The sequence below is a fragment of the Eupeodes corollae genome, chromosome 3 (assembly GCF_945859685.1).
Source record: "Eupeodes corollae chromosome 3, idEupCoro1.1, whole genome shotgun sequence".
NCBI classification, from domain to species: Eukaryota; Metazoa; Arthropoda; class Insecta; order Diptera; family Syrphidae; genus Eupeodes; species Eupeodes corollae.
The window spans coordinates 78,459,839-78,483,314 of NC_079149.1; the positions used below are offsets into that span (position 1 = coordinate 78,459,839).

The 23,476-nt window shown below is 31.6% G+C and overlaps 1 protein-coding gene across 3 annotated transcripts in view; it reads right to left on the reverse strand.

The window, feature by feature from the left end:
- The window catches only part of LOC129952927 (myb-like protein U), a 36,412-nt gene that overhangs the window by 10,970 nt on the left and 1,966 nt on the right, over positions 1–23,476 (reverse strand). For 2 of the 3 annotated variants that reach the window (XR_008782419.1, XM_056065899.1), the window contains exons 2-7: positions 2,541–2,735; positions 2,169–2,477; positions 1,775–2,113; positions 1,566–1,714; positions 1,330–1,497; positions 954–1,243 (exon numbers count right to left, since the gene is read on the reverse strand). Coding sequence is in view for 2 of the 3 variants with exons in the window: in XM_056065899.1 (XP_055921874.1) it covers positions 954–1,243; positions 1,330–1,497; positions 1,566–1,714; positions 1,775–2,113; positions 2,169–2,477; positions 2,541–2,678 (1,393 nt within the window). In the remaining variant the exon portion in view is untranslated. The remainder of the gene's footprint in view (positions 1–953; positions 1,244–1,329; positions 1,498–1,565; positions 1,715–1,774; positions 2,114–2,168; positions 2,478–2,540; positions 2,736–23,476) is intronic. The other variant, XM_056065900.1, reaches the window with a different exon arrangement.

Sequence of the window (23,476 nt, forward strand, 5' to 3'; positions counted from 1 at the left end):
AAATATAATTATATACAGGAAAGCCAAAATTTAATAACTGAAGCGTTTGTTAATAATGAAAACTTGAAAGAATTTTGTATTTTATGTCTAAAAAATGTCAAGTACATACGCATACATACATGTATATATTTACTTATGTCAAGTCTTAAGTGGATTTTTCACTTAATCCGAGATTGTTAGTTAGGTGAACTTTAAATTGTTTAACTACCAATCTTTTTTTAATTCGTGTTTGAGAAGGATTTGGGATACAATATTGAGTTTGAACTTTTAACTCAAATGTTTTGGTTACTTAACAAATAAGAAATACATGAGGCAAATGAATGGAAGTTCTCGAAAAAACATATATTCTTTTCTTGGATCAGATGTATTTTTTAAATGTTAGTTATGTGGTTGATGGTATCTGCCTTATGTTTGAAATACATATAGTCTTGTGCATGTTTCAAATTTTTCTTCGAGCTTGATCGCTTTATTTTTATAAATTATATATATATGTTATTTTACATTTTTTGTGTCGACTTTAAAAGTTTCAAGACAATAATGACCAGCAGTAACTGGAAATTCAGTACTCTCTTTCTCTTTAATATACTATTGTAAATTATCACTTTTACAACAGGTTTTTCGCTTTATGAAGGTTTCAATATATTCTATATCATAGTCAAGCCAACTCATAATTGTATTCATTCAAAAAATTATGCTTAAAATAAATTAAAAACCTGGTAAGCCTGATCTTATTATTTAAACTTAAAAATATTTTAGTACAAAATAAGCATTTTCATGACTTGTGTTATGTATAACGTCATGAAAATGACGTGCTGTATTTAACCAAAAAGAAAATTAGTACATACATTTTATATCTAAGGGTTAATTAACTACTAAGACCGTAAGTATTCGTAAGTCAAAGGAAACCCAAATGAATGTGAGATGTATCTTAAATCGAATATAATCTGCCTTACCGGATCCATCGTCAATATAATCAAGTAATTCCTTTTTAGTCTTCAATACGGCCGGACTAATGCTACTTATATTAGCGGGTTCTATTATTGCAGGTACTTCTTCGTCCTCATCCATGTCCAATGTTAAAACACTTTCTTTTAAAACAGCTTTCACGTCGTCTGGTATATTTGGATTTGATTGAATTTCATCGAGATCAAGGTCAGGGTTGCGTTCTTTAAACGATTTCTTCTTTGTTGGATTACAATGTTTTTTCATTCTTTGGAATAATCGTACAGGAACATCCCCATTTCTATGGGGTTTGTCATGTGTGTGATAAATAAGAAAAACAATTTTTTAACAAAGACAGACACAAGGCAAAATGTTTGCATGACTTACTTCTTATTGCATAGAACATCTAATTGTGTTGGAGGTGGAGCGACCGTTAATGCATTAGGTGGATCTTCAGGATGCTGACCAATATCAGTTCCTTCAAGCCATGCTTGATACCGATCCGGTTGAAAACGTTTTACAAATGTGTCCATTGATATTTTCACCATATCATTACTAGGCAAAATAAAAAGATAAAGAACAAAGAAGCACAGGTGTTTATACTTGCTGATAAGTATATTTACCTGCAGGTACACTGAACGGCACGTTTTCCATATTCAATCCAACGCTCCATTGCAAAGTTTGTCGACTCGGCACAATTGAATCCATGATTGAAACCAGCATGATAGCCAAACGGGAATGTTATCATTATTTCACCAGCTTCTTGTGTTATCTGGAAAAAATTTTCAACACTTATTGCGTGTTTGAATGATATTAAGATAATTCCTTGTACCTTACTGACTGGAACTTCATGTTGTTTGAGAATCTGTGGACTTATTAAAGTCATTTTATGTCGTAAGTATGCATTGCAGTTTTGATAGCTTGCAGGAAAGTAACTATTGGCAACTTTTTCCAGTTTTCGACCATATTCAGGCGGTACAACGTACCACGTTTTAGGTGCACCGAAATGTAAATAATTTATAGAATACAAGTCCATATCTTCGGTGTGCCATGCAAATGTTGTTTTCCACATTCCAAAATACAGGTACGCTGTGTTTACACCATCGATTTGGATACCATAGTCTTCATTTACAAAATCCAATATTGTTCCCAAACGGTTTATATTCCAGCTCTAGTGTTTAAAAACATTATACATAACGCCAAAAATTAAATATTTTTTGCCTTACATTCATTTCTGGATCCGTAATACTTCCACTTACATCTGCACCATAAATTGGTGCAACATATGTTATGTTTTTCCAATATTTTCTTTCAAGATCTTCAAAATCAAAGTGTTTTGGTGGTTGATAACGCTCGGTGTTGGCCAATTCAGCAAATTGTTTAACAGTGAGCGGTTTCTTTTGAATATTTATTTGCTGATATAGACCCTGTTTTCCAGTTACAACCTGACAAATGGGAGCGGGTATTGTTATATTTAGTGCATCCAAATCTTCATAGCCACTTTTTCTTGGTACCCACTCGGGGGGAGGTACAACCTAAAAAATACATTAACGAATCTTTCTAGCTTTGTTCCTGTTTCTTTATAAAATAATATATACTTTGGCCAGTCCAGCTTTGTGTGCACCCTGAGACTCCATGTAAGCTACATATTTCGGGAAATCTTTAAACTCCTCCCAGGTTGGTCTAAAGACCATAATGCGGGCTATTTTTGGATCTGTTCCTCCAGTTAGTGCCATTTTGTTTTAAGTTTATTTTTCTTTTGTTGCTATGAAATATCCAGTTAATTTACAATTCTATAAGCAAAAAGAAAAAAGAGAAAAGAAAATTTGTTAGGAGAATAATATCGTGAATTTTATTCACTTTTATTGCCAAATGAAGCAAATTGACAATCTTATGTTATGTATATTTGGGTTTTTTAAAAACTCTTACTTACGGTCTTTAGTTGACTTGAAGACAGTAAAATATAATGTTTAAGAAAAAATGTTTGTTTAAACTATAAATATATCAGTAACATAAAGAACACGGAAGGTTTGTGTCAAACATCCATGGTAGGGTGATATTTTGTTTTTCAAAATAAAACACGAGCATATTTGTATGCATAATTTAGAGTTTTGAATATTTAAAACTTATATGTTTGAAAACAATTATAAAATCAGGCATCAAATTTTTCTTAATTACATTTTGTTTTAATTCATAAAAAAATCGAATATACATATGTATATATTTTAATTTCAGAAAGTAAATTGTTATAAACTTACAAATTTTATATTATCACCTTATTACAAGAACTTAATTCAGTGAATTTATGAAATCTTGGAGAAAGCAGTTGCCTTCAGAAATTCCAGAAATACTCATTGATTTGTTCTTGAGAATGTCGAGTTTTCTTTTTTCATCTGCACATAAGTGATGTAGAATGATTAACCAAATACTATTTAACCCTCCCATTTTGGGTTACAGAACTTAAGCCGATCAATATCTCTTCGTTGATCCTTACTTCCTTACAATTACGATCTTTTTTAAACAAAAAATATTTTGAAGGCAGTCATAATCTTTTTGGTGTGCGCCAAATGACGAAAATTCAATTGGTCTTTTTTGTTAAAATTATATTAAATGAAAAGTCCAAATCGTTCTTGTAGTTAAGGGCATTGTTAGTTAGATATTTCTTAGTTTTTAAAAATAATTTTTAATACATGTGTATCTGTAAGACTTAAGATCTTTTTGATTGTATAGTAGGAAAGAATTTGTGTTTAAATTGTAATTCAATTATGAATACAATTGGAACGAGATGGATGTATGGGCTCGAATCACTTGCACAATACCAACCTTAAAATCATGATCAAGGTACAAATAATAGTATGCATTCGAATCCAGGGGTCATGAGAATCAGACTCATTAAGGACCTAGGAGCAATAATTAACTTAAAACTCTTGGATTTATCAAGTAATCAGCAGCAGCTAATACGGCATTGCGGCTAAGCCAAGTCCCCATTGGCTAGGCACTGATTCTACAGGAATACAAAGGTAACAATATATGCTCTAACTACGTAACCCTGTTAAGAGTACTATAAGCCATTCACAACCGTGTTTCCAAGTAGAGACGAGTGGCTAATTAACAAACGAATTAACACAATTATGGCATCAAGATGGATACCGGTGTTGTGTAGCGCAACTTTCTATTCAGAAACCCTTGGACTGGCTAGCTCATTAAGACTTCCCAAATTCATAAGATTCTTCCAAGCTTAGGTCTTGGTAGTAACGAACGCTGCTAGCGGCAATAAACGCAAATTCTGATATCGAAATAAAGTCAAAGCTTTTTAATTACTTTTTTTTACAATAAGCTCACACCAAGGGAATATTACTACCCTTTTCATGTAGAGGAGGATTAGACAGGAGATTTGTGATTTTCAGACTTGAACCCACCCAATACTACTTATAATTGAACGATCCGAACGGTAATTACTAATTCAATGAAGGAGGGTTCCGTGAAACCCGAAAGCATACATTTTCGAGATCTTATATATAAAGATTTGCTTCACTGTTCGGTGTGATGAACCATGAGATCACCAGTGGACCTATTGATGCGAAAGCTGTACTGTGGGTCATTAAGAAGCTTTCGATATTTGAGATATTTTTTCAGCTGATAAATAATCACGCGTTTCCATCGCATTGCAATCGGTCATTTATTAGAGGGTGAAGAAGATTCGTCTATTTTGTCTGATGGGCTGGACAAATACTGTTTTCCATCCGCTCGGAATGAGACCTGAGGAGTATTACAGATGAAAAAGCTGTGGTTTTGTTAGCGTTGAAGAACAACTCCTAACAAAAATAGCGGGGATACCATCCGGAACAGCGGATTTATGTGTGTTACGATCTCCTGCCATAGTACGAGTGCGAAAAAAGATTAGTTCTATAGAATCAAGTACAGGCGGAGTCATAACACTCCTTGGCAGCGTTGAATTGGCGACAAAATTAGCTTTCTCTAAAGGGCTAACGAATGGAGTGTCATTGACATAGAGCGTATGAACCGAGGAAGAGAAAGAATTCCTCATGTTTTTATGCGAAAAAGCTAGGGATTCATGATTTCCTGGTCGAAATGTTGTTCACTTATTTATTTATTTCAATTCGTTAAAGGCTTAAGTGAACAATTCTTATGAAAACATGCTTAGCAACTACTTAACACCTAATTTAAACTAAATTATTATAAGACTTTGTTTTGAATTTGAAATTCTGAAAATTGTCATAAGAAATTTACAGGAAAATAAAATGTATTGAATATTTCAATTGATTGACTAAGAGGCCCAATGGTTCGATCTGTTAAAAATTGTATTTAAAGGTCTTTAGAGTCGTATACTCGATCGACTAAAACTGCAAATAAAGTTAAATTAAAGTTGACACGAATAGAACCAAAGCTGATGATATTTTTTCATTTATTATTGCTGTTTGTCCACGAAGGGAGATATAAGAGTGAGTAAGGGTCAAGGAAAGGGACCAGAATATTTCCACTAAACCAGGGAAGGGAACAGAACGCAAAAATATTCTCTGAATCGCTTCAATTTTCATTTTGTGTATGGAATAAAAAGTTGCCTACATTACTAAGGCATATTCAAAAATTGGCCTCACAAATGAAACAAAAAGTAGTAGTAGCTTGAGAACACAAGGAACACGGAAATCGCGACCAAATCTCTTAATGAAGCCAAGGACTCTATTTTCATTTTAAGCAACAAAGCTAATATGCACAGTTAATCTAAGTTTCGAGTCTAAAACTACACTCAAATCAATAAAAACTCACACTCTACTTAAGGAACAAGATTTAAAAATTTAATCAAAATCAAATTCTTTTAGAATACTATATGATCTTGCAAAGAGTAAGCAGACAAATTATCTCTATAATACTCCGTTTATTAATGAATGAATAGTTGTCACAATTTACGAATAATATATGCATATTTCATGAAGTTAATTATTTTTAAGTTCAAAAAGCAGAAAAAAACACTTACACTGTCAAAGTTAAACGATCAGAAGTACTGTAAAGTCATTAAATGAAAACGCTGATGAACTGGAAAGAATAGGAAAAACTTGATGAAAATCAAGCAGACCCAGCAGCTCACCATCAGTAGTGTAGTAGTAGTAGCATCGTAATTAACACCACCCCCGACCCCGCCTTGGGGCAGAATCCATCAGTCCACTTACTTAACCTAACCCACATTGATCGGAGTTTAAGGGAATCAGCAGATAAGCTGAGCTATTTGTATGGGCATGTTCATCTAGCAAGAATAAGAGTTTGACATCAGTCGGAAGAGTTTTTGTGTCATCCATAACTTCAACCAAAATCAGTCAATTACATAGATCTAATCTGACATTTCGGTTTGCCTACAAGCAACGGAAGACTATTTGTGAGAAAGGTTGCGTAAAATAATGCAAACACGACCAAACAAATATTTGCATACTTTTTAATTTTGATAAAAATACAAATGTTATACACTCCGCTTCAACTGAATAAGCAGCACAAACATACTTTTTACATTTTTTACAAATATTCATGGTTTTTTGGGACATCTTTCGATTCTATTTACTCTCTTACTACGAGTCTTGTTTTCGCCAACTTGTCAAGTATTTCATACGTAAGGAAGTTTTTTTCGGGTCAACTGAATAGGTACAACGACAATATAATCGTTGTTTATGAGCGTTTTCAAGTACTGGATAGTTAAAATCAATAATTTTAGTGTTTCAAGTGAAATTTAATTTCTTATCTATAATTTTAAGACCAATAGGCCTTAGAAGTTTTTGAAAAGCTAGAATCGACTTGATTAGCCACCAAGACCAAACCGGACTTGCTGCAGATGGTAAAACAAAAAAATGGCGTAAACATAAATCTTAAAACAGTTGCAAATGTTATTAAAATTCGAGCCACCTTCAACATATTAAACTTAAGAAAAATAATATTCTTAAAAAACAACGGAAAATTTTGTAGTATTTAGTAGGGTATCAGACGATAAAACTATTTAATTTCGGTGGCCCTGATTGGTCAACCTGTTATTTTTACGATCTGCAAAAATAAAGTGTTAGAAGTTTCCTCACAACTATGAATGTGTTGTTATGTTATCCGTGTTTTTTTGGCGTTCTATAAATAGTACCTAAAGTAGAAAATTCCCAAGAAAATCCATTGGCAGTAGCCAGATTTTTGTATTTTAAAATTGATACAACAATCAGAATAATAATACAAAAAAACACAACAAGAAATTTTTGTAAAAATACAAAATTAACTTCAGCAAAAAAAAATAACTAAAACTAATAAACAAATAGACAATTCTCAAGAAGAAATGGAAAGAAAACATCTTGCCGGTCGATTTTAAAGTTTTTACCAAACAATTTGACATTAAATAAAAACTTCAAAAAGCAGATTTGTTCGTAGACTACTTCATTAAGAAGTGGTGTTGAAAAGAGCTTGAAGCTCACCTCAATTCTTTACAAACCTGAATCGATTTGAAATGAGCTTGATTCGACTCGAATTTGTGAAAAAAATCCTGTGTGGAGGAGTTAGTTTTACAGATAATGCATTATGGTCTATTTATTTGCAGTTTGTGTACAAAAAATATAGTCTTGTTTTAATCAAATAGAAAAAATTTGCACATGGAGTAGATAGCATATTCTTACATGGTGCTGAACTATTCAGTTATTCATTATTTAACACAAATCAAACTATCTCACTTCCACTTCATAAGAAACATCGAAACACCATTTGCATTTTAGAAAGTGCTGTCAAACTTAATAATTTTTAAATCTTCTTGTGCGGTGGAAAGAGCGAAAAGATTTATGTAATCTAAACTGAGATAAACTTTTGGTGGAAACATACCAAAACTTTATTATCTTTTCTATTGTTTTTTCTTGCAAAATAAGCCCAGTTAGTCTATTTTTATTCACAAAACAAAGTATATCAACAGTAACAGATTTTTTCCCCAATAAAAACGCATGATGTCAAATGCACAACTACTCAACGAACACAGCCTTCGAGATACAAATGAAATATCAATCGTACCAACATTTGAGAACGAAATAACAAAAAATCCATTCGAGACTGGTATAAATGTCAAAAACCTATCCGTGGTACACTTTGTACAAATTGCAATACCAGGTTGGACCGGAATCACACCCTAGATCACTGCCCTGCATTGCAACCCATAATCAAAAATGTATTTAAAAATAAATTTATTTATTAAATTCTCCAAAACCCTAGTTCCAAAAATATCAAATTTTCTTATAAAAGCAAACATTTTAATTTAAATTAAAACTTAAATAAGAGACAATAGTCTCCGCAGCTAGGCTCGTTAAATTAAGTATTACCATGTAATTTTAATTACCTGTTGATAAATAATAATAATAATATCCGTGGTAAGATTCTACTTTTACTTTTATCGGTAGTATTCATACTGCGGATATTGTTTACAAATTTAGAATCAATAGTAGCCAATTATCTCATAATATATTTAATTATTCACATTGTAAGACGTCTAAAAATTTTCATTTGCTACAAATTTCGTAATTCCAAAGATTGTTTAAAATTAAACAAATATCAGATACTTTTACAGGATTTTTTTTTCAATTAAAATAGCTTATGTGATTATTTTTAAGACTAAAATTTCAATTCAGGAACATCTTAACCACCAAAATAGATTAAACAATTTCCGAATTACAGAATAGTTTTGAGTTTGATTTTTAGTAATCAAAATTGTTTCAAGTTAATATGACGTTTTTTACTTACCTTTCTACGCTTCAATTATTGTTTATAGTTTAATGTATTAAATGTATAATTAGTTAATTAGTTTCCAGACCACCTCAGGTCTACAAATTATATTCTATGTGTGAATACTTTAAAGAGGTTTGCGTAAGCATAGAAATAAAATACAGCACTAATAAATCATTATGTATTTTGTCAATTTGATTTAAGTTAATATTGATTGAAATTAAAAAAGCTATACAAATCTTCCAATTTAAGACCATGTCAGCACTTCAGATTCTGTTGATTAGGATTGTTTCGTTTTTAAACGCGCATGAAACTGTCAAATGAAGCAATTTGATGAGCTTGAGAATTAAATGCGAGAATGTGTTTGGTTTTTGCATCATTTTATGCACACTTTCTCACATTTGTCCTCAGTAGCTTGTAGGCAAACCGAAATATCAGTCTGAGATTCCCATCTTGTTAAATGGAGTATTTTTGGCTACAACAAGATAACCCCAAATATGACGTCTTATAAAATTTCTCTGCGGACATAACATCCTTTCTTCTTTTTACTTGTACTATTCAATGCTCTTGATATTTTTCTGTTCAATACACAAATTTTTATGGAATGAAATAAGACGATGTTTTTCGTCTTTTTTTTGGTGAATTTGTTTGTATCTCTTATTCTTTTCGCTCGGAGCGGATTAATCGTACGTATTGCGCAGCACACTACAAAGTTACGCAGTGCTCATCTGCAGATTTGCTTCTGCAAACTTGGGTGTTTGTTTGAGGTGAGTTTAATAAAAGGAAAATACGCTATCCTTCGTCTTATGAAATGAACCAAAATGTATATAACAGATTGAGGTATTTTATTCGAAGGAAACAAAATGTATACAAGAAGACAACACGCAACTCACCGACTTATTTCATGAATTTGTATGTATCCCTGCTCTGGACTCATGCATCAAAGGTTGCCACTTTGGCAACAAATATGCATGCATATTAAATCTAATAGCATTAGGCATATTTAAAATTTAATAAGCTCATTGAAATATACAAATATTTCTTGTATATAAAATGAAAAATGTTTTTATATTTTAATTTATTTATTATTTTTAACAAAACATTTCTGAATTGTTATGTTTTTATTTTCTTTTGAAATAACTACTAATATATTTATTCAGGATATTATATATGCATCTGCCAAATAAGTTTCTTTCGAAACCACTTTTTTTGTGCGGTAAACTTATTGTTACATTTAATAAAATGACAAGGGTATAGCAAAGTTTTTCTTAAACACTTAACTTTTAGGCTTGATGCGAAGCGAAGACATGCATTGCACGAAAAAAAAATGAAAAAACTTTTGAAAATTAAATTGTTGGTAACAAACTTTTCTTTGACTTACTATTTAAAATTATTCACGCCTCCCCACTGATCGAACCCAAGGCCATACTTGTTTAATTAAAATCAAATAAAAATTTAAATTTTTGTACCTATTCAAATAAAAGTTAAGTTGATAACAAATATATTATTTTGTACTTTTTTAGTTTTATGTTATAAATCAAATAAAAATAGCTTCGATAAAATGTTCCGCAGTGAATTCTAGATTTTGATAGACTCAATGTAAAATATTGTTAACAATTGAATTTGTTAAAATGAAATATGTAGCCTATTTGTGGCTAAAATTGTAATAATAGGTAGACTGTAGCTCAAAACGTATGTTTTGAAAAAAAAAATGAGTTGTTTGTTCTATCTAACAAATAACAAATACAAAAATGTGAATAAACACATTTTGAAGAGTAAAACACATGCAGGTTTGCCATCTTCGTAATTATTTTTTTTGGATCCGGTACAGGCAGTGAATATGTTGGCAGCAAGGAAATGAAAATCACTTAAACTATTCTTGCGATGAATTTTATTCCTCCAACATTCTAAAACTTATTAGTTATTATTAGTCGAAGAAAACCATCACTGTTATATAGCTTATGTGTTGCTGTGAAGATATCGGCCTAAAGTGCTTGAATCATTTGGCATTTAGGCATAATATTGGTCGTTCACAGTTTCCACTAAAAATATTCTGAAAGAGGTCAAATACATTAATTTCTATAGTTCCCTAAAAATTCTCTCAAATATTTTGTGCCCATGCACATTTAAAGAGGGGGAAAGTAAGAGGAGGTGCAAGTATGATCATACTCGAATTTATATGTTGGTACAATACAAGTATAAGATACAAGAATAGTTTTTAACTTTACGTCTTATGAAAAACATCCTATACCAATATGTGACTGCAATGAAAAACTTTTGTTTTCGAGCGATTAAACTTCTACAAGAAACCATCTCCCAAAAGTTGTATTTTTATGAAAGTGACTCAAAACGTTAGATTAATTATTACCATAATCATAATATTTTAATTCTTATTTAATACAATACATTTGACAAATATTATATGGATAACTTCACAAACGTAGTGATTAGGCATTACTGCCTTTTTGAGATGCTGATCGTTGCTCAGCTGATAACGATGTGATGCTGATTTACAAAGTCTGGAGCCAAACATTTTATCTCCTCTAGAACTTTTCCTCTAAAGTCCAACTACTAAGATGGCTGTGTCACGTAGAGCGCATGGAAACCAATGCTCCGTCCCGGAAAGTCTTCGAATCTACACCCACAGGCAGCGCAGTAGAAAAAAACCGCGGATCAGGTGGCGCGCACAAGTGGAAAGTGACCTAAACCGACTTGGAGCGCGATTCTGGAGACATCTAGCTAGGGTCCGAGCTAGAAGGAGGAATTTGTTGGGTGAGGACCCAGGTCACACAGGACTGTAGCGCCACCTTAAGTAAGTAAGTAAGAACCTTTCTCCACAATACTGACTTTGATTTTTTGCCGCCAATAAATTCACCTTCATATCTAGTTTCTATTAATAATTTAATTTGTGCGCTGGTAAATTCATCAAATAAATTTATTTATAAACAATTTAGAATTTGTTAAAAAAATTTTAATTTCTTTTTCCACCAATTTTTGCTTCAAATCGCGTCGGCATCAAAAACTTATCAAGAAAATTCTTGATGCTTTTTTGTTTATATTTGCGCATCAGTTTGAACAGTTGACATTTTAAGTGATGCCAATTATTTGCGTTTATAAACGTGTTATAGCAAATCATATCTGCAGTAATGCGTTTATGAATTTACATGAATTTATTGACTTAACACTTTTAAGGCCATATTATTTTATATATATTGTATGTATATATTTGGCAACTATTTCATTTTTATTTTATTACACGTTGAATTAAAATAATGTCATATGCTTACAGTTGCTACCATGACTAATTAGACACATGAAATATAAATGTTCGCAATGCATTTTATCCAAGTATATGAATCTAGAGTTTATAACATTATAAACATTTTATATAACATTTTAGCACATTTTTACTTTAAAAAAGTCAAAATTACAGTTTAAGCCATTAAATAGCAAAATAATATTAAAAACAAAAACAACTCTACAATTAAACATCTCACACATTTGATCGCTTTCTCAAGGCATCGAAGTATTGAAGAGACAAGTTTTTAATACGAGTATACTTCAGGACTTATTTTTTGCCATTCCTCTTGAAGAGCCGTCTTAAGTTTCTAATGTATTTAAAGTTCTTTTGAGCAACTCGACGTACCAGTTCATATATCGTTAACGTTAAAACGTTATTCTTCGTTGCATACAATTATTTCAGAGATGTAACCATTTTTTGTTTTCGTTAAATATTCGAGGTGACGAAAAACGTAAATTGAATTGGTTATTTTGGGTTAAAAAAAAACACTCAAATTTTCGAAATTCGATGAATCGGACTGATTACAATAACTTCCCATGGAATGTTAAAAAACGCTGCTTCTTCTGCTTTCTGCTTAATGAAACCATTTTATTGGAAGGAAACAAAATGTATACAAGAAGACAACACGCAACTCACCGACTTATTTCCTGAATTTGTATGTATCCCTGCTCTGGACTCATGTATCAAAGGTTGCCACTTTGGTAACAAATATGCATGCTGAATTGTGATGTTTTTATTTTCTTTTGAAATAACTACTAATATATTTATTTAGGATATTATATATGCATCTGCCAAATACGTTTCTTTCGAAACTACTTTTTTTGTGCGTTAAGCTCATTGTTACATTTAATAAAATGACAAGGGTATAGCAAAGTTTTTCTTAAACACTTAACTTTTAGGCTGCTTTATGCGAAGCGAAGACATCATTGCACGAAAAAAAATCAAGAAACTTTTGAAATTTAAATTATTGGTAACAAACTTTTCTTCGACTTACTATTGAAATTATTCACGCTTCGTCACTGATAGGCCGAGATCGAACCAAAGACCTCTGGCATGACAGTCCAACCCACTTACCATCATGCTACGGGTACTTGTTTAATTAAAATCAAATAACAATTTAAATTTTTGTACCTATTCAAATAAAAGTTTAGTTGATAACAAATATAGGTATTATTTTGTACTTTTTTAGTTTCATGTTATAAATCAAATAAAAAGAGGTTGGATACAATGTTCCGCAGTGAATTCTAGGTTTTGAGAGATTCAATGTAAAATATTGTTAATAATTGAATTTGTTAAAATGAAATGTGTAGCCTATTTGTAGCTACAATTGTAATGATAGGGAAACTGTAGCTCAAAACGTATGTTTTGAAAAAAAAATTAAGTGGATCCGTTACAAGTAATGAATATGTTGGCAGCAACGCCCGTGTTGAGTTTGCAGGTAAATGACGAGCTATATTCTTTTTGACGAGGGAAACGCATCTTTCTTTGTTACAGAGGCAAGACAAAAATGAAAATCACTAAAACTATTCTTGCGATGAATTTTGTTTCTCCAACATTCTAAAAGGTTTTGTCGAAGAAAACCATCGCTTTTATACCTATAGCTTATGTGTTGCTGGGAAGATATCGGCCTAAAGTGCTTGAATCATTTGGGAATTATAGGCATAATATCGGTCGCTCCAAGCTTCCACTAAAAATGTTCTGAAAGAGGTCAAATACGTTACTTTCTATAGTTCCCTAAAAATTTTCTCAAATATTTTGTGCCCTTACACATTTAAAGAGGGTGAAAGTAAGGGGAGGTGCAAGTATGATCATATTCGAATTTATATGTTGGTACAATACAAGTATAAGACACAAGAATAGTTTTTAATTTTACGTCTTATGAAAAACATCCTATACCAATATGTGACTGCAATGAAAAACTTTGTTTTCGAGCGATTAAATTTCTACAAGAAACCATCTCCCAAAAATTGTATTTTTATGAAAGTGACTCAAAACGTTAGATTAATTATTACCATAATCATAATATTTTAATTCTTATTTAATTCAATACATTTCACAAATATTATATGGATAACTTCACAAACGTAGTGATTAGGCATTACTGCCTTTTTGAGATGCTGATCGTTGCTCAGCTGATTACGATGTGATGTGATTGACAAAGTCTGGAGCCACACATTTTATCTCCTCTAGAACTTTTCCTCAAAAGTCCAACTACTAAGATGGCTGGGTCACGTAGAGCGCATGGAAACCAATGCTCCGTCCCGGAAAGTCTTCGAATCTACACCCACAGGCAGCGCAGTAGAGGAAGACCGCGGATCAGGTGGCGCGCATAAGTGGAAAGTGACCTCAACCAACTTGGAGCGCGATTCAGGAGACATCTAGCCAGGGACCGAGCTAGAAGGAGAAGGAGTTTGTTGGGTGAGGCCCTAGGTCACACTGGACTGTAGCGCCACCTTAAGTAAGTAAATAAGAACTTTTCTCCACAATACTTTGATTTTCCGCCGCCAATAAATTCACCTTCATACCTAAATCTGGTTTCTATTAATAGTTTAATCTGTGCGCTGTGAAATTCATCAAATAAATTTACTTATAAACAATTTAGAATTTGTTAAAAAAAATTTAATTTCTTTTTCCGCCAATTTTTGCTTTAAATCGCGTGGGCATCAAAAACTTATCAAGAAAATTCTTGATGCTTTTTTGTTTATATTTGCGCATCAGTTTGTAGAACTTTGTAGAAATTAACATTTGACATTTTAAGTGATGCCAATTATTTGCATTTATGAACGTGTTATAGGAATGATCACAAATCATATCTGCAGTGATGCGTTTATGAATTTACACAATGTTTCATTGACTTAACACTTTTAAGGCCATATTATTTTATCTTATATACTAGGATTTGGCAACTATTTAATTTTTATTTTATTACACGTTGAATTAATATAATATCATATGCTTACAGTGGCTCCCACGACTAATTAGACACATGAAATATAAATGTTCGCAATCCATTTTATCCAAGTATATGAATGTAGAGTTTATAACATTACAAACATTTTATATGACATTTAAACACATTTTTACTTTAAAAAAGTCAAAATTACAGTTTAAGCCATTAAATAGCAAAATAATATTAAAAACAAAAACAACTCTATAATTAAACATCTCACACATTTGATCGCCTTCTCAAGACATCGAGGTATTGAAGAGACAAGTTTTTAATACGAGTACACTTTAGGACTTATTTTTTGCCATTCCTCTTGAAGGGCCGTCTTAAGTTTCTAATGTATTTAAAGTTCTTTTGAGCAACTCGACGAACCAGTTCATATATTATGTGCTCAATTGCATTGAGGTCAGGTGACTTTTTCTGTGTTTTAAGCACCTAAGGCCAGTTATACAATAAAAACGACCTTGCTGTACAAGATCTGTGCCTTGGGTAACTGTAATGGTAGAAGATGAAATTGTCTTGTATTCCGACTTTACTCACACTGGACCACAAATTTTATTTCAAAATATTGATATTAGCCATTTGATTAATTTTACCTTCCTCAAAATTTTAGTTCCGATCACCAGAACTTGCAACACATCCTCAGGACATGATCAACCAACCTCCATGCTTTACAGTAGCTTCAGTATGCTTATAAGAAAATTCTTCATTTCCTTTTGTCATACATACATTCTTAAATCTAAACCTTTAACTTTAAATCTGCTTCCGCCCGCGGTTAACTGACAAAACAAAAATATGAAGTTCCACCTTATTCCAGGAAGGTCTTTCATTTCTATTTTTTCACTGATGTATAACTCTTTGTACACGGCTGAATAGCCATTTCAGTCATTACTTCGAGGGTGATGCCATTTTTTCTGATGGTTTCGTTGCTGCCCAATTTTCCAATTTTCAAGGAAGTTTGTTTTCCTTTTGGTGTCATTTCTTCCGTAATACAAGGTTAGTAAAACAATATCAGTTGACGTGAAAAATACCGTTAAAGAGCTTATACAGCGCAAGGTTTGTAAGGTTTGAAAAGACTATTATAATCACATCATTTTTCTTAAAGCTTAAACTCTTCACACATTCCAAGCAATAACATAGGCGCAAGATAATATAAGTTTGTCTTCAACTCTAGTGATGATTTTTTAATTTGCTCAGCTTCAGATAATGTCAACCATCTCGATTCTTAAACCCAGGGTTCAGTTCTTGAAATAAAAACAGTTCTTGTAAATATGCTTAATACGACACTTTTTCCCCAAGGACAAAAGCTACCATAACTCAAAATAATACAACATACTTTTCAAAACAAAACAGCTCTTTGCACAACAAATAGTAACAGACAGTAAATAACATTTCAATTACATGATGTACTTAATCTACGGTCAGTAAAATAGAAAAGGGCAACGGCCTAGTCACTGATAAAGCTTCGGTTCCCATCGATCACCGAAATCAAACATCAGTGAGCGCGGTTAGTAGATAGATGGGGGACCATCTCGAAACGTACCGCGTCATGTGTTCTTTCTGTTTGTTGTTCTTTCTCCTCTGTCATTTTGTCTTATATTAATGTCTTCTGTTGTTATCACCTTATATAGTCTTAGTCGCTCAAGGTGCTGTGTCTCTACTCTGTACATTTATGTGCTTAGTAGTATGTAATGTAATGTAAAATAGAAAACTATTTTTTAAATAATATATACATATAGGCAGCTAAGACTGGAATATTTATACAAGGTGCATTTAATGTATTTTATGTCAAGTATTTTTGAAACACTTTTCACCTAGGTTCTTTGACTTTCAACTGATAATACAAAGTATGAAGTTAAAGTTTTACATACCATGAAACTTATGTGCCATGCAACATATCTCAAATCCAAGCGTTATATTTGTATTCCAATTAGTTTTAATGCAATTGCAGATATTTATTTGTATTCCACTTTCGATAAAAACAAGAGTTTATTAAATCACAAAAATGTGTATATGCGTTTTGTAAAAACATTTATGCTCATTCAAATTTAATTCAACACGACCGACGATATTACATTAAATAAAAGAGAAACGGCGATAGTTTATTTCTTTTTTGTAATATTGCACAATGCACAATTAAAAACTTTAATTATATTTTATAACAGAATATCACAGTTGATTATCACAATGTTTTGAACGGCCATTTGAGCTTGCGTCTACGAATTACAAACAAAAACACGAAAACAGATCACACAAAACCAAAAATAATTGACAGATTCCACGAAGTGTGTATCCTGCGATTAAATTACTTAGAATGAACTCAGCAAAACTAGAAGCATACATCGAACCCCATTTTTTCATCCCTTATGGCAGATGTAGAACTATTCATTTATGTACGAAAAGAACTCCTGGCAATCCTTACTAATACAGAATCACACACATTACACTCTTATGTACAAGTAAAAGCGTAATTATGTATCACATATGGAAGTCTGAATGAAAGGTGGTTTCACGGTATAGTTCCCCTATTATTTCTTAATGCACGCCAAGCCGACTGGCAGGCAATAATGTCCTGTGTTAAGGTGTCCATGCATATTTCAATGTCGGCAACCAAATTTTCGCCGTTACCAAACTTTATTTTTTTTTTAGGTACATGATACGGGCTTGTGAATACATGCAAGCGTATACCTAGCTTGTTCATGGGCTTACTTCCGTTGAATTGAGTCTAGATTCGACCCTTCTGAATCCTGTTTTCGGTTCAGTCATGAACAAATTTCATCGACCTTATTTCAGTATTATTTTTCTTTTTTTCTTATAAGTGGCATACGGCACGAACTGTTGCAGCCGTTTTTTCTGTGCCATATATTTCTCCAGGTAGTGAATGAACAGGGGTAGGAATAGGTAAGCATGGGCCGTTTACTATTTGGTGTCTAGTTAAGACGAGTTCTCTGCTTCTCTGCTCTTTCTTGAAACAAAGAACATTTTTTTTGAAACCCGAAGTATCCTAGAACGAATTGTATGTTCCTATAGATGATCGCAGATGTCCAATTCTTTTATCGCACAACTCATTTGTGTTGCTTTTTTCAAAGCTAGGTTATGTAAAATTAACACAAACATGCCTCCATGATATAAATATAACTTATTTTCAAACTAGTATCTAAGATACGATAAAAATATAGAAATATCATGTCTGAATTCCCTTGGGACTTGGAACAATGACCTTTGCGGAGTTTCGTGTAACATTTGAAACTTTCGCATATGCATACATCTTCGAGTAAATAATTTAACAATATTCGACGAATGTCCATTAGAAAATGAGGTGTTTAATATTTTAAATGTTAACTTCAGGAGATATAGGTGTCTTGTCAGTATTGGTGCTTGCAGCAACAAAGAAGTAAAATCGTGAAAATCTTCAAATTTTAGGGAGCAGATTATTATAAAAGCAAGTGGTTTGTTTGTTATTTATATTTCTATGGTTTTAATACAAATTTCAATTGCCTTGGATTTATTCAGAAAATATCAGTTGCACTTCAGCTAGATGTAGTTGTTTTAAACAATTGCTTACAATTTATTCAAGGTCATATATAATAAATACGATTAATCATCTGCGCAGATGCAAAATTTAGAAAATATCTGCCAATTTCCAACTGTGTATACTTTTACAAAAATCTAAAAAGTGCAAAAATGGAAAAGGATGAATTTAAAAAATAATGAAATGTTTTTTCGACAGTTCAACTTTGTTAAGTCCTTGCATGATTGTATGATTTGTATCTTTACATTTTCCGTTCCTAAGGTTAGTTTTCGTCCTTTGTGTCAATATGGTCATAACATACCAATACATAGCTTTTTTGTATAAAAACAGCTTGCTTATATTTATTTTATCATAAAATATAAATTAATTTACAATAATTTATCACAAGCTCAAGAGTTCACATTGGAAATTTATATTTAAGTTGTGTTCAAAAAATCGAAAAACTTAAGAGTACAGAATTGTACATTTGTTTATCAATCTCTTTGTATCAAATTAAACGTAATTTATGGATTCTTGTTAAATAAAAGTTATCTAGAAAGGCACTATAGAACTCAGAATAAATTGACCAAATTTATGGAATTCAAATTTTATTTTTGGAGTTTTTATTTAGTTCGAACTCAATCCTTTGCTCAATGCTTAGGTCAGAGTTAAAGAAGAATAACACCTCTTGTATGACTGTTATTTCATATTATAGGTACCTCTAGAATTTCGTGATTTTCACAGCTGCTGCTGATGTTTTGTCATGATGTTTGTAACACCATACACTGCACAAATGCAATTTTATAGTTCCCTGTGCAATGTTTGTTCTTTTATCATTATTTTTCACAAACTATGCATCGAGAAAGGCTTGCTGATTGTCCGGTTAAAAGAATTAGCTTTATCAAATTGCGGTGTAATTTACCAAATTGAGGTCTAAGTGCGCGTAAGGGAGTGTTCTTTAGGCAATATAAAATGTAGGGAATTTCAATTCAAGATCATCAGATATCGCCCGCCTATGAAACATGTCCGATCATAAAGCTCTTACTGTATGTATTTGTTATTAAACAAGCAAAAAACAAATGTTTTTAAATTTTTAATTAATATACCTACACAGGGTCTGGCAAAAAAAAAACCTCCCGTATTTTTAGACGTTTATATGTAAAGCTATTTATAGATAAAATGGTATTCCGGGTGTAGATAGATAGTAATCATAATGGTGTGACCCTTATGTTACAGTGAATGCGGATCGCTACTGTCACATGATTGAGATCTTCCTCCAACCAAACTTAAATCAGTTTACTAGGAACAACAAAGAAGTCTGGTTCCAATTTAAAGAATTTAAAAAAAATGTCTGTTAAATTGTTTATTTATTTGTCATTGCCTTTTAAAATATAGGAGATCTTTTTGCCGGACCCTGTAGAAGAAACTCTAAAATTCAAGTACCCATAAATAGAAAAATATCAAGTAAAGATCCTCAAATATTTGCAATCCTTGCGAGAAACTGTGTTACATTTTCATATGTAAAATTTATACTCTAAAATGGTCTTTCGATAAGGAAAACACAAAATTCGGTGAAAAATAACCGTTAAATATAATTGTCGAGGATTTAACCTGGTTTGTCGTCGGCTATTTTGTTTTGTTGCCTTAAGTAATAGATTCCGCCAGCTTAATCGATCTCTAGCATACAGTCTCCAATTTTAAACGTTAACCAATTTTCGTTGACAGCATTTAGGTACTTCGTTTATTCTTCATTAATGACAATACCCATTTTGTTCGCTTCAGACTCGCTAATGTTAATGCTCCCGTTACTACTCGTTTTGTTGTTCTCATAATCTGTATATCCAAGATACTGTTTATATTTTTGAAACATAATGCCATTTGTATTTACCGTGCAGTAAAGCACCACTTTCTCAAAAACAATATTGAAACAGCTAAATGACAGCGAGTCGTCTTGTCGTAATTCTCTCATGGATTTGAAGCTGTCTCTTGATTGTCTTCTAATTTTGACGGAGCAGTGAGCATCTTATATAGGATATCAAAACTCGACTTTTCAAAGAAAAGCTCATCCATGTTGAAATTGACATTGGCTGCTTTGAAATAGATGAAGATGTGATATTGTATTCTTGAGTCTGCTTCATGATTTGGCGTAAGGTGGTGATTTGGTCGGTGGTAGATTTCCCAGTCCTACAACCATAATGGTAAGTTCCAATCAATTCGTAAATGGCTTCAGACGTTCTTAAGTTCCATTAATCGGGAAACTTTCTTTAGATGAAATCTTGATTACAAGTTGGTGTATTTTCCTTAACACATCGTTTCCCGGTACTTGCCTTTTTAAGTCTCAATTAATATTGGTTTGGTTTTTCATCGATTAAGAAAAGTGACACGATAAATTTAAAATTACACGGATACATTTGGATCTTTGGCTGCTTGGCTATAATTAGCCACACGGGAATTGCAGTTATAAGAGAAAGTGAGAACAATAAATATGGCTCAAATGCATTAAATAATGAGATTTATTCGTTTTATAGTACCAAACAAAAAGTTGTGCAGATAAGTCCAGTTCATGAAAGAGAACGTTGAACGCCCCAAAATATTTTGTTCCAAAGCAATAGCTATTCCTCTAGAAAAGTGACAAGAATCTAAAATGCTAGTGTTGACCCCAACAATCAATTAATATTATTGATTTTCTTTGCACGTTCCCCTTTTTCAAGTTAAATAAACAAAAACCTGTGATTTACGATTTAAAAACAAGTGGCATTCACAATAGCATATTTTATCGATTTATTTTTGTAAAATCGATATTTACTTCAATTGACAAATTCTATCAACTGTCAATCGGTTAGCAATAAGAGTAATTAACTTTAACTAAGAGTGTCCTTATGGGACCAGTAAGTTAGTTGTAAGTTATGGTTAATTGGGTTCATTTATACATTTTTGTCTAGCTTTAGAATAGTTTTAAGAATTAATGAATTAAAAAAAAAAAAGAAATCAACTCAATTTAACATTATTTTTTTTAGCACGTCAACACATAAATTATAGTTTGAAATATATAAATAACTAAATTTACTTAATAGAAGGGTTGTTTCTATAATCGATTACCAATTTTGTAGCTTCTTGTATAGGTATTTGTAAGTCAAGGAAGTTTATGTTTATTTTTACTTCTAAGTACAAAAAAGACACTTTTTTCAAGTCTTCCTCCCACTAAAACAATTTGAAATCTTTTTTAACTCAATTAACTCTGAAATTCAGAATCAAAATCTGATAATAAAAGTCCTCAAAAACAAATATAATATTCCAGTGTGGTTAAGTACTGCAGACCATAGTTGCTAAGTTCTGCTGACCAATCTTATTATTTTTCAAACTATAGGTATATTTAATTTTTATACAAGCTATTGCCTCCTTTTGTAGTTGTATTTTTCTTTCAGTGATATTTTTGTACTGTGGTCAATTATTATTGTTATATCAACAAATTGTACAAGTGTCATTGTAAAAAATTGTTGGAATTAGTTAGAACTACACTCAGTCACAAAAGTTATAGTGCTAAAAAGTGCTAAATTGCCGCTTTAAGTTAAAAAATCATTAATTGTATTAATTTAAAAAGGAGTACCTATTTATTGTTTAAAAACAATTATTTAACAAAATTAGTCATTTTATTAGACAAAATGAAAGAAAAAACGAGAAAAATAAAAAAATGATACAGGAAAGTCTACTTATGAACAAAATTAAATTAACTAAAAATTAAATAAATTCAATTTAATATTTTGTTGGACCACCTTGTGAGTCCCGGACAGCTTTAAGTCTTCGAGGCATAGACTGAACTAAATTTTTGGTGACGTCAGGGGTTATTGAAGGCCAAGCATTTGCAAGAGCCCTCAGTGAATTTTGAACTGTTATCCTAAATTTGGAAACCCTCTGTTCCAGTTCATCACAGATGTGCTCTATTGAGATCTGGAGACTGCGGTGGTAGATGAAGCTGTTTCCAGATATTGAAAGCGATCCATAGTACCATCAATAAAAACAAGCCTCCCAACAATATTCAAATATATTTGAATTTTGGCTAAAACCATTGATATACAATTTTTCATAGATGTTGACTTTTGTGACTGACTATATATGTATGTATATACATATGTTATTGAATTAAACTACCTACATACCTATCCAAATTAAATATTTTGTTTTCTTAATTTTACATAATTGTGAAATGAAAAACGAAGCGAACCAATTTTTCTTTACGCACGTATATTTTTAAATTTTTACAGTTAGGTAGTTGGCTTAAAAATATAGACGTTTATTTCTTATCAACCCGTCCCCTCTTGGACGCATATGTTGTTAAATAATTGACATACATAAATCAAATAATTATTATTTTTTTGTTTAATAACAAAGATTTTATTTTATATGGAAAAACAAAAATTTGTTGTCCCAAAAAACAATTGATTGTAAACAAACTGTTAACTTTCAAAACTTTTTGACACTTCAAAAAGGGATTATAGAAACGATTTGATGACGTCAAATTGTTAAAGAAAAGAAACTTTCTAGGGTTTCTGTAGGTAGTATTTTTTCGCAAAGTAGATGTGCGTATGGATGTCATGTGATAATTGTATTGTACTTTTTTAATTGATAAATGCAATAAACATAAGATGAATTACTCTGTTATTATAAACGCGTAAAATCAACAAATTTTGAATGTTTTTTTTATTCTAAAATAAAAATAATTTTATTTATAAAAAAATAAAATGAGAAAGATCAATTAAGGTAAAAGTACCCGCTTAAAATCACTATAAATTTGCTCCCAAAAGTTTAGAAAATTGTAATTTTTATGTAGGTAGCTTGAACTTGCGTTGTTTATTTATTTTTGTTGACATTCATACACCAAAGCATTTCATTTAGAAAGACAAAACGCAATGAACTTTAAGTCACAATAAAACGAAGATGTGCATTATTGCACCGACAAGTCCACGAAAAAAATACAAATAGGTACGTTAATATAATATATTATTTTCGTTATGGTGTTTTCACATATGTACCTATG